Genomic DNA, 19,373 nt, shown 5'->3' on the forward strand with positions numbered 1-19,373 from the left:
TATGTTCCTTCAGCTATTTGAACGTGGGAATGGTGACTGCAGGACCCTTAAAGTATGAGTGTGTGAGCAATCAGCTGTTTGGACACCCCAAAAATAATGCCTGACAACACTAATTTATATTAACAGTTAGCTGTTGCACTCTTCAAAAGATAGAAGTTGATCTCAACACGTTAATCTCTATTTCAGAGATTGTTTTTTGGTTTTTTCAATTAATTTTCCTATTACTTTTTTCAATACTCAGTTGGATTAGGATCTGAGTTACTCCTAGGGACACTTAGACAAAGACTAAGTGGATACTTTAAAAGGGAGAGTTTTGTATAGTTAATGTTAATTACAACAGATTTAGAGGCAAGGATTTGGTTTCTACTCCTACAGAGTGTCCTGTCTGAGAAAGGAGGTAACAATAGCCCACTTTTGCAGGCTCTTCACAAGAATTGCTGCTGCTTGAGCAGCTCACTGGCTGTGTAGGCACAGCATGTTTCAAAGGCAGTTATCAGAAGGATCAAGCATTAACAGCTTCCACACAGCACTGAAGTTTAGATGCATGTTTGGAAATTAATTTTTTAATGTGTCTGTCCTCCTACTATGTGTTTTGCACAGGCAAAACTGGCATTTTCTATATGGAAAAGGACTGACCTGTTTAACAGCAGCATGGGGATTAATGACTACTGTCAGGGTGAAGCAGAGGCTTGGAAGGATTTGATGGGGAAAGCCCATAAGTCAAGGGCTTGCCAAGACTGCTAGAATATGATGGCTTCTGTTTCTCCACCAAAACTCAGGTTGGGAACTGTGGAAATTCAGCCTCTAAACTGTGACTTGGTGGAGTTAATTTTCCCTCTCTCTCTCTTTTTTTTTTTTTTTTTTTTTTTTTTTTGTAAGGGTAGCATTACAAAAGGCACCCTCAGTTCCTCAGTTTTGAAGTAGAAGCAGCAGTCTGAGCCACAGGACAGGTTCCAGAAGGGCAGTGGTCTGGTTCCAGGGCATTGCTTCTTCATTTGAGGGAAGCCAGGTAAACTCGACAAAGCAGTTGATAGTATGGACCTTTGGCAGGCTCCTTCCCAGCTCTCTCAAACATGGGTAACATTTGATTGTTCTCTCAGTCTTCAAAGATCAATGCAAACCTTTATTTTCTATAAATAATTTAATAAATACTTTTGTTTTACAATGATACAACAAATAACAATTTCATAGCAAATGAGTCACAAAGAATTTAGGATCAGTATACTTTAATAAGGTATCAGTGTCAAAATACATTTCCTTATCAAGTTAAAGTTCCCATACAGTTATAATATTGTCAATAAGAATTCAGCAATATAGATTATGAAATAATTATGATAAAAAGTATGATTAATATTAAGACATAGAATATTTTTTCAGAGTGTTTTAGTAAACTGTTAAGGTATAACATTTTTAATGCTGAAACTACACAAATAAGGAACAGAAGAGCAGTATTCAAGTGTCTTTAATCCTTGAAGCCTTAAGTCTGTGCCACTGCAAATTTGTCAAATGTGGATGGCCAATTTTCATCAGAGGTTGATGCTTACAATAAATTTTTTCACACAGTAATTACTTCACTTTACGAGTAGATTATTTTTGGTAATAAACTCTTGAAAGATTGCCTACAATAGGAAGTATATTTTTTTTTTACATCATGTACCCATAACAAAAGGTCTTCAGCTTTTCTAAGTATGTGTGGTTAAGACTTGCTTAGCACAGCGAACTCTGAAGTGCTCTATGAACCCAAGGCTCTCTCTATGCAAGTGTCGGTGCATGAAATAAAGCAATTTTATACACCAGGCTTCAGCAGACTCAGAAGTCTCAAAAATATATTTTTGTTCTAAGTTTCTGGGCCAGATTTTTACCTTTTGTACTTTGCCACTGTTCCATTTTCTTCAGTGAATCTACAGTGATTTATACCAGTGGAGGAAACAAGATAGATCCCAACACAGATCTAAGTTTTTACGTATTTTTAAGTCAGAACTGCTCACGTGCCTTTTATTGTATTATTTTTTGCTGTTTAGAGATGCTGTAATTTAAATTTTCAAAACCCTTTGAAAGCATTCAAAGCCCTATTTTTAAAATATGTGCATGACAATTAATGATAGTTGAAAAGGAGCTCTGAAAATGTCTGGGTGCCTTTTAATGACTTTCTAGCTACTGATAAATGTAAGGCAAGTAAAAATGAGGGACCTCCCTGCTGGATATTCATCTCACTATGTAATCCCTAATTCTTTTTGTCTAATTACAACTGAGCCAGCCTAATACTCTGGAAAATACTATTTTGAGATTTTTTTATTCAATATTGCAATTATATTGCTAGCTGGCATATAAAATGGAAAAGGGTAACATTAATCAGAGGTGTTAGTACTGGCCACTGCTCTGATTCCTGAAATATCAGCAACAGCATAACAAATGCTACAAGTTCCTAGCAGAAACAGTTCTTAAAATAGTTGTCATAGATATAGCAAAAGTACCAAGAGATGATTAACAACTGACCCGGAGAGAGATAATAATTAAAAAAAAATCTGTTTTGTGTAAAAAATAAATGCAACAACAAAGAACAAAACAAGAAACCTCAAAACAAACAAAAACACAGGCCTAAATCCTCCACTGGGACAAATCTGTAGGATTCCCTTGGCTGTAGAGCTAAGCCAGGTTAAGGCAGCTGAGAATGTGGCTTGCTTCTGAGGAAAAAAGCTTAAAACGTGCAACTTTCACAGATACCCACAAACATTGCATTTCACCATTCACATTTCTTTCAACAAAGTATATAAAAATGAAGGAAAGGGATGGGAGGCAGAAGGCTGGGATTTTTCCTTAGTATGCTTTTCCAAAAGTTATTAAAGTTATAATAAAATAAATGCTGGAAAACAGAAAGACTCAAAGGATTTTAATTTGGCAGATCAACAAAAAACTGTGGTTGGAGATCAAATTTGTTTCATTCATCTTTGGCAATAAAATATATCTTTGCAGTACTGCAGCCAAAGTATCACATGATGAGGCATTTATACCACAGCTTTTTATTAGCATGAAATTTGAAAAAAAAAATATTCAGACTATAAATTACAGGTAATGAGATAAGGGGAGGGTAATCAAACTCTCTAAACACCAGTTTAATTGCAATAGAGAAAATACAGTAGATGTATTTCTTTAATATGAATAATAAAGTGAGTAACTTCAAAAGGCCACTATTTGGTAATGTGGACAGGTTCAATATCTAAGTAAAATCCTGTGAAAGTGTACTGGTATTAGAAATTGTCTACCTGCAGAAATATATTTGAACCAGAAGCTGTTTGAGCAGTGCGGCCGTGGCGCCGGCGGGCTCGCTCAGGTGGCCTGGTCCAGCGCCCGCAGCAGCTCGCTGCCCTGCAGCAGCGTGGAGCTGCCCAGCACAGGCACGTTCACCTCGCAGTCGTATCTCGTCAGCTCAGGCAGCAGGTAGGGCTCAAAGGAGGGCCCCAGCAGGCGGCTGGTCAGACCTGGAACACAGCAGCGAAGGTGCTGAGACTAGAAAGGGCACTTGTTTCCTCCCACCTCTTCTGTTTACGGCAGTTTCATTCTGTTTTTACGTCAATACGCCTCAAACCATCGGCAGCTCCAGGTGTCAGAGCAAACCTGTGCTCTGCCCCTCCCTTAAACTGCTGCAAGGGTGTCACACAAACAAGGGCAGTTTTTCACCTCCACCCCCAAACTGAGATTGTTCTGAGAAAAACTCCATTGGTGTAGATGAGAAAAGCTGTAGTAAAAGACATGGTTTCTGAATTGATGCCACTCCTCTCATGTATTAAAAGGGACAGACACATGTCCCCTTTTATTACTTATTTCAACATTTAGAAGGCACATGTTAAGAGTCTAACCTTCAAACCTCCATATCAATGCTGCAGCAAAGTTGTTTAGTACAATATAATAATCAATTCTATCACAAGACCAGAGTGTGGATGGAGGATGATGGGTCCTCCAAGGTCAAAAGGTGTTAACTTTAACTGAAATGGAGGGTAAAAATATTTTTCTCATGTATTACACATGTAAACATTACAGTTTCACACTAAACCACAAAACTGATTTTTTGTGCTGTATTTTGATTTTTATCATCCTTCTCCTCAACATTTTTGGTTTGTTTTTTTTTTTCATGGAATCAGTATTGGAACAAAATACCAACATTTTCCAATCTCTGTGTTTGACAGCTCTTACCTGATGCTTTATGAGCTGGCTGGACACTGTAGTCCTGACAATGGGAACTGTAAAACAGAGGGGGAAACGCTCCTGCTTTCAAATTCTCACCCGGACTGTCACAGGTGAGTTGATGCTGCTGCTGCTGTTGCTGCAGTTGATTCATTGGTTGGCTCAGACCTCTCGAGTTACAGAAAAATTCATCTGTTATTTAAATAGTAGAGAAAAAGAAAAAGCTAAATGAAGCCAGTGCAATAATTGTAGTAGATAATATTGATCCAAAGCAAAGTGAACATCAGTGTGGTGGTGTTACAGCATAGGCAAATCTGCATGTTATGACAAAGGAAATCTAGAAATAGCCCCAGCTCTAGCAGTAGTATTGCAGTCAAGATATGCTTGTGTAAGGAAACACAGTGTTGTAGAGAAGCAGTATCTGTTCTATCTCTCAGATGTGAGATATTCACATCTCAGATGAGGTGTGAGATATTCACACCTTGGATCAGCAGGAGGTAAACACAGCTCCATCAAGCTGTTTTCTGTTCCCTCCCAAGCAAGTGTGTGAACATCCGTGAAACCAACTAAACGGTACTTATCAAATGTACCTTTAAATTGTTCAGCTCTTTGTGATACAACTTGGTCTTTAATTTTAGCTTGGTGTAATATTTACAGAGTTTATTTACATTTCCTTTTGAAAGAGCTTTTTTCCCTATTCAACCTGTCTTAAAATGGTATTTCAATATGTAACATTGCAAAACGACTTTCTTTTGTCTTACCAGTAAGAACACTTGTGCTGAGAGACTTCTTTTCTGTAACCAAGGAACAGTTTTCCCCCTTGAGAAACTTCATTCTCTTCCACATTAAGTGAGATGGGTTAATGACAGATGGATCTCCCTAGAATGAGAAGCGAAGCAAAACAAACAATTACACTGATGACCATGGTGAGTCCAAAGTTGTGAAGGGGATGCATTTCTTATGATTACCCCACTCAGTTGTTGCAAGGCTTGTTCTTCATAATCCAGTTGTCGCTTCAGTTTCAAACTGTTCGACAGAGCAAGTCTTGCTGGGTTTATCTCTATGCCTCGTTGTCCAAAAGCATCCAGGGGCCTGTGGAGAGGACATCTTTGTGAGTGCACAGGAAGGCAAATCGAAATAATCTGGTTCACTTATACAGATTCTTCTTTCATTTAAAGACATCTAAAGTGTCTGAGACTTGCCAGTGGACAGATCTCAAACATCAAATGTTTTCATTTCCTGTTATTAGTCATCCTACCATCTTTAGAAACTTTTGACGTTTGGGATCAAAGACTTATGAAAGTTTAGCATAAACAGCCTCTAGGGATCTCCAGGCAGACAAAAAATGCTGTGAAAAAGAAAGTAATGTAATTCTTATGAGCTGGATTTGAGAGCCATGCATGTTCCCTTGTTTTACATACTAAGTATGAACACACAAGTTGTTGACTGGGGACAAACCCTTTCTTTCCAGATGCATATTCAGACACTGGTATTTCTGCCAACAAGAAATCCCAAAAAGCAAACTGCACAGCTTCGTGTTTAAAAATGACCATTGCTATTTTATGTACCTCCTGAACATGTCAGTATGAGCCAGACTGAAAAGTCAAGAGCTACAGAGAAACTTCTAGCTATGAAGCAACTTCTAGGACTGTGCCCTCTGATCTACATCTCATCACATACTGTTCACATGTGTAAGAAAGCAAACAAAAAGGTTGTAGAAATAGAGCCTGCAATTTAAGTCTTGGCTGTAGTATTTACATATGCCAGCAATAATGTTCTTTCATTCCTCTCTCTTCCCCATTTTCTGTTGTGCAGAAAATATATGCAAAGTAAGAAAGTATGTGTGTGTCCGTCCCTGCTACTGCTGCACCAGTAAGTCTTTTTGGTACTGCTCTTAAATAAAGTCAAGCATGCTTTGCAAAATTACTGGTGTAATTTTAACTGGACCAGCAGGAAATTCATTTGCCTATCCTTACAGGCAATGAAAAATTAGCCCACTTCTGCTTCCTCCAGACTCACTGCCACTGGGAGAGCACCACATTAATTTTCCCAGAGCTGCAGTCTGATGCCTATCACAACAAATTTTTTCAGCTGAATTGAGAAAAATTAATTTTCAAGATTATGACCCTTCTCATTCCTCAAAATATTTTTTGGTAAATATACATAGTTCTACCACAGAAACACATACCTTTTTTTGTATATGGGCACTCTCTGAGAAGTTATTGGTGGGCCTGAGGGGGAACTTGATAGGGATCCTGAGTATTTATCCATGAGTCTCCATTTTGCTGGAACATATTCTAATGGGGGATCAGGTGGCCACTGGGTGTTTGATCTTCCTCCCATTGAAGACAGGGGAGTGCTGGCTTGGTCATGGTATGGTGGCAATGATGACCTATTCATATTGTTGAAGAACACCGATGACAGGGACCCATGACCAGAGTTAATTTTTTCATTTGATAGCTGTGGGCAATATTTCTCTGGGAGGAACTGATTCTGTGAAGTAGGAGCGAGGGGTTGGAAGATGGTACTCATGCTACTTAGATGCTGCTGGGTATTTTGTGCACTTTCACAGAGAGGACTTTCTTCTTGGCAGATGGGGCTGAGCTGGAAATCTTCTCCATCCATAGGAATGTAAGGAGCCAAGGTTTCAAGGTCCAGTTCATTAAAGTCAGTCTGTGGAAAGATGAAGTTCATAAAGAAACTATAAATTAGTAATAGTTGTGGCAGTTAGTGTGATATGGAATACTAATAGATGCAAAGCTGAAAAATCACTGTATGCCAAATTTACCTAATGAAACTGGCCAACTCCTCTTTAAAGATGTCTTATTTCTATGCTAGCATACATGTTCATTGTATTATCATCAGCAGCAAAATTAAGACAACAAACTGAAGGAAAAAACCTCTCAGAGGAGCAATATTTGTTAAAGCAGCTTGCATGCAGCCTCCAGATCCTCCTGTGATCTGAAGTAGATGCTGTTTCACTAAGCTTTGAATAACTTGTCTGCCAAGACTCTACAACATGTGGCATGTAGTTCAACCTCAGGTTTTTCATGTTAAAATAAAAAACACAGCTTTCTCACAATTCAGCTACACTAAAAAAGGTGTCTAAAAATGCAAGGGTTGAAAAAATTTAGCCAGAAGGACATTATCACACTTAAATCTGTATTCTTTTCTCCCTAGGAGGACTAGTCACACCCACATTCACTTCTCTTGGCATTTGACCAGAGCCGAACAGAGAGGATAATCAATGTTGGCTCCCCAGTCAGCTCATAATACCCCTGTAGCACTTTTATAATACTTGTTTTTCCCACCAAAAGCAGCTGATGTGGTGGGACACACCTGAGCAAGCAGATACTGAATCTGACAATACTGAAGTTTGCACATGTGAAGTCTTGCAGTGAGTTTCATCCTACTCCACACTTCTCTCCTATCTGTCTGCTCTTTCTCTTGCTTTCATTTCTACGTCCAGACTTAGACAAAATTTCTTCAGAACATGGATTACAGCCTACCTAAGCCTGCAAATTGTTTTAGCAAATTGAAGTACCTAATTTGGGCAGCAGCATCCCAAACTTTCTGTAGGATTAATAAATAGAGATGAGTGTGAGGTCTGTGCTACCAATCAGTGGTGCCTGTTCCTTTCTCTCAACTATAAAGCAGAAGCTCTTCACAAAGCATTTCAATGAAGTATTTAAAGTTCAGCAAGCTGAATCAGGCCCACACCTTTTATTCACTAGCTCACTTGCTGTAATGTTGTAATAGTGGGTTTATTTATTTATAGGGAAAATTTCTACACTTACATCATTATTAGAATGCAGGAGATGGAGACTGTGTGTTACTTTATGTGTAAGTAATTTTCTGGTCTCTCTGAAAACCTCCAAGAGGCAAAAGAGGAAGCATATATCTAAAACGAGTTTTCATTATTGTAGTTAAAGGAGATGTGTGCTATGAGGGGACCCCTGTCTCCTTTGAGTGTTTTGCAAGAATTAGTTTATTTATATTTTGTCCTAGAAAGGATGTTTGCTCATTAGTCATTTGGCTGCATTTAAAAACAAATTGCTGCTTCTTATATTCCTTATCCTATCTACAGAAGCCTCCACATTTTGCAATCTCTGGTGATTAGCAGTGCCACCACAGTGACACTCCAAACCTCATGTTTCAGAGTGTTAGGGACAGAGATTGACATGGCAGCTTTTGGAAGTGCACTGTTTTGTTAATGTGCATCAAAGATTTGGTGTGCATGTGCAAATGCAGTTTAAATGCTGTATCCCAATATCTGCATGCACAACACAAGTAGCAGCTGTACTGTCTACTTCTAGTAGGAGACTGATCTTGGTGGCTTTTAGAAGAGAGAGTTCATTACCTGGGAGGTGCACTGACTTTTTGATTCTGTGTCCATGGCAAAAAGCTTTTCAATCACCTCGATCTTAAGATCTTCATCCACAGAACAGTAATAATCTCCTGGGCTGCTGGGCTGCATGGAAATAATAATTTGTTCTAAGCAGGAAGACAACCACAATGCTGGCTTAGCATCATGTCATTTATGCCATGCTGTTATTCAGTAACAGATCTTTCCTATGAGAAGTGAATGGGCAGATGGTGTATTTAGTGGGCTCAGAACCCAAAACTGTCCACCTTCTATCAGAAGCTTTTCTGACACAAGAGTGCCAGCGCAAAACATAGGCACCCATTACAGGAATCTAGCGGTCATCCTATTTTAAATGTTTTTTGGCAGCTCAGACCAGCAACAAGAAATGTACACCATTAAATACTTTTATCAAGAAAGAAGATGCTTAGCAATACCTCTGTGATTTTCTTAAGACTGGCTGCCCTCTGGTAAGAGTGGCTCCAGCTCCTGGGGGCAGTGCCACAGAAGCAGATTCATTTCTTCAGTGGGAAACTCCAAGGAGCTGCTCTCAAAAGCCTGACTTGGGTAAGCTTCCTAAAAGCTACAGCTTCTACTTAACAGAAGGAGGCTGGCTCTGGGGCAATGATCCCAGTGGCCACACAACTGTATATTGGTTTTTTATATAAGGCTAACTCCATGAAAGGTGGTAGCATGTTCTCCTACTAGTTGTTTTATATGGTACAGTAATTACTAGAGGGACAGCTGGGAGACAATGAGGACTGCAGTGTGAAGCCAGGATATTGTTCCCATTTCATAGTTTTGCTATTAATTCTTAAGGCATTATGCAGTATAGGAAGAATAGAGATACTCTGGGCCTTGCTAATAAGAAGTGAGGCAGGACTGCCAACACAAAAATGTCTATATATATTGATGGGATTTGGATACAAAACATATCATGCTTTTAATGTTTTTTTAAGCTCTTCTTACCGTGGAACAGCTACTGTTGCTGCTTGCACTTGGAGTACTGCTGCCAGGTGCAATCTGAGGCATTGTAAAGGATGGTATCGTCAGTGTTTCACCTTGAGCAGGGTGGCTTTTCACTTCCACTGGCCACGCTTTGTTTGGTGTCAAAACAGCATTGGTGAAGGCAGGGGCTTCCTCAAACTTCTGTGTTCCTGGATGGGGTTTTAACAATATTAATGAGTACTTCTAGCTGGTGCAGTGTTATGATATAACTGCAGCTATTCATTAAAGTAAACACTGCTCCTAGTTGCCATGACAATAAGTTGGCATAGACTTAATGCACGTTATTTAGTCAGCAAGAAAGCCTGATCCTGCTCTCATTCACAGAAATTTTCCACTGGTGTGAGCATGTGGGCTCTTTTAGCCATTACTCACAATTTGTACACACAGCAAACAGACTTTGTCTATTAAGTTTCTAAATGCAGGCTCACATGTGGCTCTTTGTTGCACAAAAATAATTTATACAAATACTAACCAAAATCCAGGGAAATAATGGCATCACCAGGTGTTGGTGCCAGCTGAGCAAGTTCCTCTGGTTCTTCCTTCAGCTTAGTAAACAAGAAGTCACTCTTCTCCGTCGCAGGGATGCCGCTGTCATAGGCAGTGTTCATTGTCAACAGGTGAGGCTTGAAGAGTGATTCTGTTTGGTCCATGGAGAACACAACATCGTTCTTCTCAATTTCACTAAGGAGAGAACAGCTTTCAGGCATTTTGTACCATAAAGATGAAAGATGTGGATAAAGTAGGCAGCACAAGCTGGGGCTATAGGAGCACTTTGGCCGCTCGGTTGCGTGCCAGGCTCTCGACAGGCGAGGCACAGTTCCAGCGTTGCTGAGCACCACCATTTCAGATGACGCAGAGAGTGTGGTCAGGACTTCTGTGGGAATACTCAGGGCTTTGTTGCTCTGCTTTTTAAAGGGATGTAGTTGAGGCTGTAATGACCCAGACTATCACTCAAATAAGTATTTCCTATTTTGGCCCCAACTAGGAGCAAAAAATCTTGAGTTTTGCCAAATGAAGGCAAAACTTCTGATTGGTCCTGATTTTTAAGGCTGTAAACAGCTTCTCCTAGCAACATACGATAGAGTTACTACTTAGTTTTATCTCTTGGTCACAGCATTAGAAAAACAAAACACATGAGCAGTTGTGTTGCACAATAAAATCTTCAGTGCAGACCGTACACTCTGCTGTACGAGCACAGCAGCCGCTCTGCAAAGCAGAAAGGCTGTGGTGTATTTCAACAGCGTGTATGGGAACAGGCACGCCACATTTTTCATCGATGTCTAACATCAGTAAACAAGACTGAACAAACATGACTAAACTGATTTTGGAACAACAACATTGAATAAATAGACCCTTGAAAAGTTCCTCCAAACATTGCGTTTCTGCAGCACGTGAATGCACACGTGTGTGCCCTGAACCCACCTGAGCACGTAGTTGACGCAGACGATGCACTGGGGCTGCAGGTTTCGGGTATTGTAAATCACCGTTCCCTGGGTCTCCAGCCATACGTATCCCCCGTGCTTGGCCAGCATACGGTACTGGCCCGTCACTACTTGACCTTTTGTACACACTGAGAAAAGGGGGCAGAGATAGAAATAATGCATCAGGACAGGAATACACAACGTGTAACACTTGTTTTAAATACGCCCACTTCTGAGCTTTCATTACGCAGATGTGCACCGAAGCATTTACGGACAAGGGATGTGCTTAACTTTGGGAAAATTCATCCATTTGAACCATGAAGGGGGCTGTTCATTTGAGGCTTCTGCTGAAGATTGAAAATTTGAATTCTGGCATTTGAGTTTTGAGATGGTCTGAATCTTCAGATCAGAATGTGGAATGAAACAAAATTAATATAATATCTCAACTCCCAAAATAATGCCTGCTGACTGCATGTTTCTTGATTTCCCATTGTAGGAGTGTCTTGGTAATTGATCTGTAGAAAAGTGAATTTGTTGAGGGAACTACAATTTCCTTATTTAGCTAATCAATAAATACAAAAATCAGGTGGTTTAAAAGCTATATTCAGTAAGATTTTTTAAAAAATTAAGACCTTATGGTAGTCTATCTTACTATCAGTCTTAAAAAGGTATCAAAAGAATAAGAATAAATAAGAATAGTAAGGAGAACTGCTTTGTCTAGAGAAAAAAAAAAAAGCTGAACTACAGTACTTTTCCCTCTGGTTGAACTGTGCTGTTCCAAGCAAGTGCTTGGAATTAGCAGCCTAGAAGAAACCAAGATCCACATGACCAAATCAAGTAATGTTCATTTAACTCTGTCTTTTTGAACTCTCCTGTGTTTCTCAAACTATAAACTGACAATAGTACAACTTGGGTTTAAAGCTTCTAAATGTTTGAAGGGTGAAATCTGTTGCCCTGCTATTCCCCAATATTTTGCAATATTTGCAGATAACAAGTTTTCAGTGCGGAGATTTGGACTTCTGAGATGTAAGGTTTTATGATGTCCTGCCTGTTGTAATTCAAAGCTGTCAGTGAAGGGAAAATGTCAATCAATGGCAAAAAAATCTGGGCTGGAGTAGACAAGCAGTACTTGCACTAATAAAAGCTTGTACTTGTAAGCAGACATACACACACTGAGTAGCAGCAGAAGTGGGAACTGGCTGAACAAAACCTTTGACCACACATTGGCAACCTTTCCTTTTAAACGGCTTTTACATCCAAAAGAAGTATGCCATCAAACTAATGCCCTAGAAATAATGCAATTTGACTCGGGAGGACTGGAAAATTGATACTGTGGTCTTTTTACAGAAAAATTCCTAGTGAGTGTGGCCATTAAAAGAAGCTAGCTATTGTCAGCCTCTCCTACACTGCCACCATACAAATGTACAACTCCAGGCCTGTGAAATACAACAACTGTTTTGCAGATAATTGTTGCTGTGTTTATCCTTCTGTTTCTGAAGTTTGTTTGTTTTCTTCCGAGGAGTATTTAATCATCCTTCATTTAATTTATTTAGACAAAGTAGAACATTACTTTTATTGATTAAATACTTCTGGTGGAACAAAATCAAAAGGCTTTCATTTCAAAGTGTTTTAGTGACTGGACTGTTCTGCTCTGCTTGTGAAACATAATTACACTGTTTCCTAATCATCAGCTCATCAATAAGAGTCACAGTGTAGGCGCCTGTTACATTACAAAGACGCTTTTTACTGCTTTAATCTTTTTTATTAATATTATTCAAAGCATGTCATGTTCTGATATAATAAAGTACAGCAGAATCCCTCCAGGGGGTAATCTCATAAATTACTAATACAATTGTAACTGCTGACTTTGTTATCAATGCTACATTTAAGGTTCTGCCTTCAGAGTGAACTTCTCACTTCTCTATTTTTTTTACTTTTTAAAAAGTATACGTTACCTGTATATATACATTACAGAACTAGTTACATGTCAATGAAATAGTCTCCAATTATATTCCTTATCTTTGTGTGGAGAGAGTGGGGGAAGGCAAGGACAAATTTAATAGAACACAAAACCATGATTCTCTTGCAAGGCTTGCTGAACTGCTGCTAACTGGTGGGCACTGTCAGAATTGATGACCGCATAATTGCAAGGAGATATACTCTACACATAGCAGACTTCTAATAAAAGTTATTGTTTAATAAATACAAGTCTGCTGAACATGAATTTTGAGGTGGCTATTTCCAGGTACAAAAGGATGTGGCCAGGGAAAATGAGTAAGTTCTGTATAGCCACATGCTTGGAAGAGCAAGGTCTGTATAAGCTCTATACCTGCTTGGTTACCCTGCATTACACAGCATCTCAATGGCACACATAATGGAACCCAGGCATTTCCTATTTGAAGGGTTTATGTGTGTTTTGTCAAGTCACAGCTTGCTGTCACTTTGTCTTTGTGGTTGTTCTCTGACTTGATGGTCCCCGAAGATGTGGGAACTATTTATCTTAGAAAAACTAAAGGGATCAGATTTGCTGGTGATTTAAACTCATGGTTCTGTTGTGGGAAATCACATTTATCACAGCAATAGACTTTGGTCCAACAGTAAAAAGATAATCCATGCTGATCCTGTGCTATCATAAATCCTATAGAACAATTTGATCCTAAACACTTATAACCTGGGCAGTGCCTTGAGGACTTTTGCTGGTCTAGCACTACCTCTCCAAGAATTCCTCTTGCCCTCATTCTGCTTCTTGATCAGACCTTGTACCCTGCAGCAGGTTTGTAGGACATGGCCATTTTCAGCAGGCACAAATGGCATCTGGACACACACTCTGCACTATAGGAAGGTAACTGAATTGCTGGAGTGAGAAGCAGCACCTGTTAATGCCTGGTCACAGTGGGTACTAGAAACTCTCCAGAAATCTTTACATGGAAAGTAACTCAGTGCTCCCATTTCATTAACTGGATGGGTTTGCTCACCCTCCCTTTCCCATTACCAAATGGATTGCCAGCTCCCATTTTATTCCCTCCCAGCAGTGTCCCATTCTTAGAAATCCAGCTCAATGATTCAAAAGCACCAGTGTAGCACACCTCCATTTCACAGGATGAATTTCAATAGCCCAGCACAGGATATGGATATTAATATCCTATCTATAATTTATCAATATTTTTATTTGTAAAAACACTAACATATTACCTAAGAAACAATTAAAAAAATTACATGCCCAGATAACTCTCACTGAGTATGGGCTGATCTATTTTTTTCTTTTAAGCAGCTTTGGAAACAGGATGATTCATATCAACACTGGTTTACAGCACACAACTTTCATCACTGCCAAACAGTTTTTCAAGAAACATTTCAGCTTAAAGCTGTCCTGAATCTTTGCCATTAGAGTTAACCCCTTAAGGTCAGACAACTATTCTTTGCTGCAATTTTTTTCTGGGAAGTACAGAAATACTTTCTGTAAGTCTGTTTGGTGGCCAATTCCCTATAGACGTGACCTAAGTCATGGGCTGTTTCCTGAGGACAGAGGCCTTCATCACAGCAACTCCAAGGTGTGTGGGGTTTGTTTTTTGATCTTCCAGTCTAGCTGCTTTGCTTTGTTTCTGCAGAGGTTTTAGTGATGTGCTGCTTAGAACTCTCCAATAAACTGGTTTGGGGGCCATAACAGCCAAGGGTGGAAAATGTCATTTGTACATTAATGCAATACCTTGTCTCCAGCCAAAGCACTAACTCTTAAGGACAGAGACTGAAGATTTAAATCCAATTATCTTAAGACAGTTGATGTGAAAGAGATGGAAATTGTGTGGCCTGCTGAAGGGAGGGATCTTGGATCTGATCTCTGCTCCCAGAATAATTCAGATACTTTACTTGAAGAATAGCTAAAACTGGCAGTTCCCATAGGCATAACAAGAAGCATCTGTTTCTGGCAGTAGGAATTATTTGTATAATAAATATCCCTTTAAGAAATCTTCTTGCACATCTACTCTGGATGGAGAAGATAGTTGTTGTTTGGTAGCAAAAGAGAGACATTCAAAAAACCACTGCAATAAGCTCTTCCTATTTCCCTTTTGCTCTGTCTGCTGTGTCCAAGAGCATATGAGAAAGATAATCATAGAATGGCTTAGGATCTTTAAGGTACCTTAGAGATCATCTAGTTCCAGCCCCTGCCATGGGCAGGGACACCTTCACTAGACCAGGTTGCTCTGAGCCCCATCCAACCTGGCCTCGAGCGCTTCCAGGGATGGGGCAGCCACAGCCTCTCTGGGCAACCTGTTCCGGTGCCTCATCACCTTGATACTAAAGACTTTATTGCTAATATCTCATGTAAACCCACTCTCTGTTGGTTTGGAGCCATTCCACCTTTCCTGTCACGACATGCTCTTGTAAACAGTCCCTCTCCATTTTTCCTGTAGGCTCCCTCCAGGTACTGTAAGGCCACATTTGGGTCAACCCAACCAATACCTTCTCTTTTCTTTTTGAACAATCCCAATTTTCTTGGCCTTCTCACCAGGTTAGAATTGCCTAACTCAGCTTTTCAAATTTTCAGCTGAACCTTGCACTGTACCTTAGAGAGACAGTGATTCTTCCCTCTAACATCCAAATTTAGTTTTAATTATGGCAGAACCCAGACCCTCTGGAAGGACCAGCAGCAGATTTCAGCTAGACAAGCGCAGTTACCTGGTGTAAATACTGCTCTTGGAGAGTATCTGCACACAAGATGCACTTGTATTTTCAACTATGTATTGAGGGATCCATAATTTATGCTTGACATGCAAATGACAAAGAAAAATAAGAAAGTGACTTACAGTTCTGATGGCTCTTGGTCATACTTTCCGAGTCCAAGGCATGGTAGAACTCATACGCTGAACGACCCAACAGCTCCTCTGGATGATATCCAATCAACTCTGTTATTCTTGTTCAAGAAAAAAAAGCAAATATTTAAAATTCAGATCACTGTAGTCTTGTGCTCACATGTGCAGGGCAGTATCAGCTCAAGTCTTCAAACTAACAGAATTAAAAAAGCAAAATGAGAAATTCTAAGCTTCCAATCACATGAGGAGCTATAGAGGACTTCTGATCACATTCTGAAATATCTCCATGTTCAGAATAAACTGCCTTGTCCTACTACTGGAACAAAAATTCCTAAGGATGTCAGTGTGTGCACTGCAAATTCTCCTATGCCTATTGCATGCTATCTCTAATAGAAGGTATCAACTTTAGTTACTGACAAAGTTTTCAAGCTGCCCACTACATGCCAAAACTCCCAACAACCACCACTGAAAATCAAATACATGTGAGGGGGGTAGTGGTTGGTGCCACCAGGTTTAAAAGTATGTGTACACTTTAAAAAAATACACAAAAAGGTTTGGGCACTGCTTTTAACAAATAAAAAGGCTAGGTGAGAAATTATGGGCAGTTAAAAGGAAAAAAAAAAAAAGTTCATCTATTTAGTCTTTTCTCAATCATTTGAAAACTCTGACATATGGATTAGGTTACTTGGGTGACTAAGTAACCACAAACTAAGTAGGATTTTACACAAAGAAAGCTATGATCTCAAAAACCAGAGCTTTTTTTTCAGAATCTTTTCGAGGTAAGGCTGGATTTTTTACAAGTTCCTGAATCAATGAAAATAGGTCATCAAATTGTGCAGACGATTTTCTCTAATGAGGAGGTGGAAGAAAAATGCTTTATTTCAACTGGAAATACCATCACACACAGCTTTACAGGAAACACGGTAAGTTAAAAATAAAGTACATAAAAATTAATTCAAAAGCAAAGATTATCTTCTGGTTTACAAGACATTGACAGTCTTGGCTGCATCTTCCTACCTCTGAAGTTCTTATAATAACCTGTAATACAGAGAACAGCAGCACACAAACTAATTGTGACACTTTCATAAACCTTTAAAATCTGGGAGGTTTGCAAGGAATGGTCACATCTTGGAGCACCTCACAGCTGTCAGTGGCAGAGCCCAGGTTTTATGCCACTTTCTCAGAATGGCTTTATGTGCCACCACCACATTTGATTTGTGCTGTTGCTGCTTTTAAGAGACATCCTCAGGTTTGTGTACTCCCTGGAAGGGCAGCTTTGGCCCAGTCCTCTAGACACAAGCATGTCTTTACAAGACAGACATGTAAATACTGTAAAACAAACAGAGCAAGAGCATGGCATTCATCTCCTGGATCCCCCTGCAGCAAGGAAGGCACATAAGATGAGACTATTTTGTGTATGGCTTGAACGCCAAGGTATTGAGTCAGCTTTTCCCTGCCTCCACCTCCACAGAACTCTACAGCTCATAGCCCCAGGACACCTTGGTTTTGTCACTCTGAAAACTATCCTCTGTCCTGATTTCCATGGAATGAACCTGGGTTTACAATACTTCAGATGAGCAAAAGCTGTAGCTTGCATTACGTTCCCCTCAAAAACTTACTCTTCTGTTTGTGTTTCCAGTTTTATTTACATTTAAAATTAGACCAACAAAGGGGAAATGTTTGAATCCAGATTTCAAAGACTTTTTTTACTCTCTTCACTGACAAGCTTCTGAGCTTTTAAATTGCATCCCACTCAAATCTAACCTTTTTTCTGAAACCACAATTGTTTTTGCTTTCCTATTGAAAAGTACTTCTCACATTGAATTGGTCATCAAAGCTGAATCATCATGAGAAAACAGCAAATACTGAAAGAGTCCTAATAAAATTAAGGCTTACAAAATACAGTTGCTGCTTGTCTTTACACAGCCAGCTGGGACACACTGGTGTAAGTGGCCAGAGGCTTTTGCCAGGACCAATGTAAGTACATGGTCTTTAATATCAGAAACTCTGGCCTTTGACTATATAATGGCTCAATACCACAAAGCTATTCCAGTTAGTTTGGAGCTCACTTCAAGGGGAAGGATTTTGAAATTCAAGAAGTTGAGTATTTACTCTTAATGCAGTCACTGGGAGCTGAGAGCCAAGTGGGGGTTGAGCAGGGAGAAGGAAAACAAAATGAAGATAATGGGGAAAAAACAGAAGCACCATGTACCCAGCAGGACCAGTGCAAATCCAAACCCACATTACAGCCTTCATGGAAGTCAGCAGTGGAACTGAGATAGCTAACAAAGAATACACATTACAGCAGGCTGAGGGACTCTACTCATATGGGAATGGTAAACTCTATGCAAAATTCATGTATTCCAGTCCTGTAATTCCCCTTCTCAAACTGCTCCTTGCTGTCCATAATGAGCACCCTCACTATAAAATGACTCTTCTTGTCATTCCATGGCACAGAATGACTTATGGTGCAATCCTGCTGTGCCAATGTCAAATCTAATTAGATGTAATGTAATCTTGGATGGAAGTTAGCAACTAGTGGCAGTATATTTCTACTACAAGTAACTTCATATTACATAAAAAGATAAAAATAAGATATCAAAAAGTTACCCACAATCCCACATAAGTTCTAAACCCATGCCTGGTAACAGTGAAATACTAAAGAAGAGTAATTGTTTTAAAAGTTACTTTAAAAAATAATAATAAGTGGCTAAACAGCCCCTATGCTCTCATTGAACTGCTCTGTTCATCTGTTAACACTACTCAGATTCATTCCACTTCTCTCTGAAGACTCCTCCAATTGACATGATTTTAAAAAAATTGTAGAATGTTCCATTTTCCCACTTACCAAACCCCCCTAAAGTTGGCTGGCAGTGTTTCATAATACCACTATTTTATAAAATAAAAAAAAAAAAATAGTGTTTTAAATACCACTATTTTATAAAAAACACTCTCTCTCCAATAGTTGTTATCTCTGTTAGTTTTGGGTGCATAAATTGGCAGTTCACACCCTCCTTTATTCCTCCCACAGTACTGCCGACCCTGAAAAGCTTAAAAAAAATCTTGTAGGCTGCAGGCTGTGCAGGGCTGGAAATCAGGTTAGTGTATTTCATGCTGCATTATGCACCAGGGTTGAAGTGGGCAGCTGTCCTTTTATCCATCACACCCATCCTGTGGCTCTCCCAAAATGTGTGTGGAAGAAGATGGGCAAAGCCAAGAGCCCGAGCAGCCCCTGGGCCAGGAGGCAGCGAGTGCTTTGGCACAGATCCTTGTAAACTTCACCTGTGCTTACTTTGAGGTTTGCCAGGGAGGTGCACCCTCTAAACTTTGTGTACTCTCCACAGGAACCTCTTAGCAACACAAAATGCCAAGTGAACACACAGAGGACTAAGTGCAAAGGAAAAGGCTTCCCACGGAGCTATGGGAAGGAGCAGTACACAGCTAAGAAAATCAGGAAAATGTCTACATCCCATAATACCAAAGGATCATTTACACAACTGAGTTCAGGCACAAGACTTCCACTTTTGTTTAGACACCAGACAGAAAATTGCTCCTTGTGCAAGCTGTGGAATGACAAAATTAGAAAAC

At 39.6% G+C, this 19,373-nt stretch overlaps 1 protein-coding gene across 1 annotated transcript in view; it reads right to left on the reverse strand.

The window, feature by feature from the left end:
* Positions 1 to 1,102: 1,102 nt before the first annotated feature.
* EPAS1 (endothelial PAS domain protein 1) overlaps positions 1,103 to 19,373 on the reverse strand; it is a 77,194-nt gene continuing 58,923 nt past the window's right edge. Inside the window, exons 7-16 of the mRNA XM_063152056.1 lie at positions 15,780 to 15,886; positions 10,976 to 11,123; positions 10,026 to 10,234; positions 9,515 to 9,702; positions 8,543 to 8,653; positions 6,371 to 6,855; positions 5,151 to 5,274; positions 4,944 to 5,061; positions 4,192 to 4,374; positions 1,103 to 3,479 (exon numbers count right to left, since the gene is read on the reverse strand). Of these exons, the coding sequence (XP_063008126.1) occupies positions 3,328 to 3,479; positions 4,192 to 4,374; positions 4,944 to 5,061; positions 5,151 to 5,274; positions 6,371 to 6,855; positions 8,543 to 8,653; positions 9,515 to 9,702; positions 10,026 to 10,234; positions 10,976 to 11,123; positions 15,780 to 15,886 (1,825 nt within the window). The 3' untranslated portion in view covers positions 1,103 to 3,327. The remainder of the gene's footprint in view (positions 3,480 to 4,191; positions 4,375 to 4,943; positions 5,062 to 5,150; positions 5,275 to 6,370; positions 6,856 to 8,542; positions 8,654 to 9,514; positions 9,703 to 10,025; positions 10,235 to 10,975; positions 11,124 to 15,779; positions 15,887 to 19,373) is intronic.

Source organism: Melospiza melodia, chromosome 3, assembly GCF_035770615.1.
Source record: "Melospiza melodia melodia isolate bMelMel2 chromosome 3, bMelMel2.pri, whole genome shotgun sequence".
NCBI lineage: Eukaryota > Metazoa > Chordata > Aves > Passeriformes > Passerellidae > Melospiza > Melospiza melodia.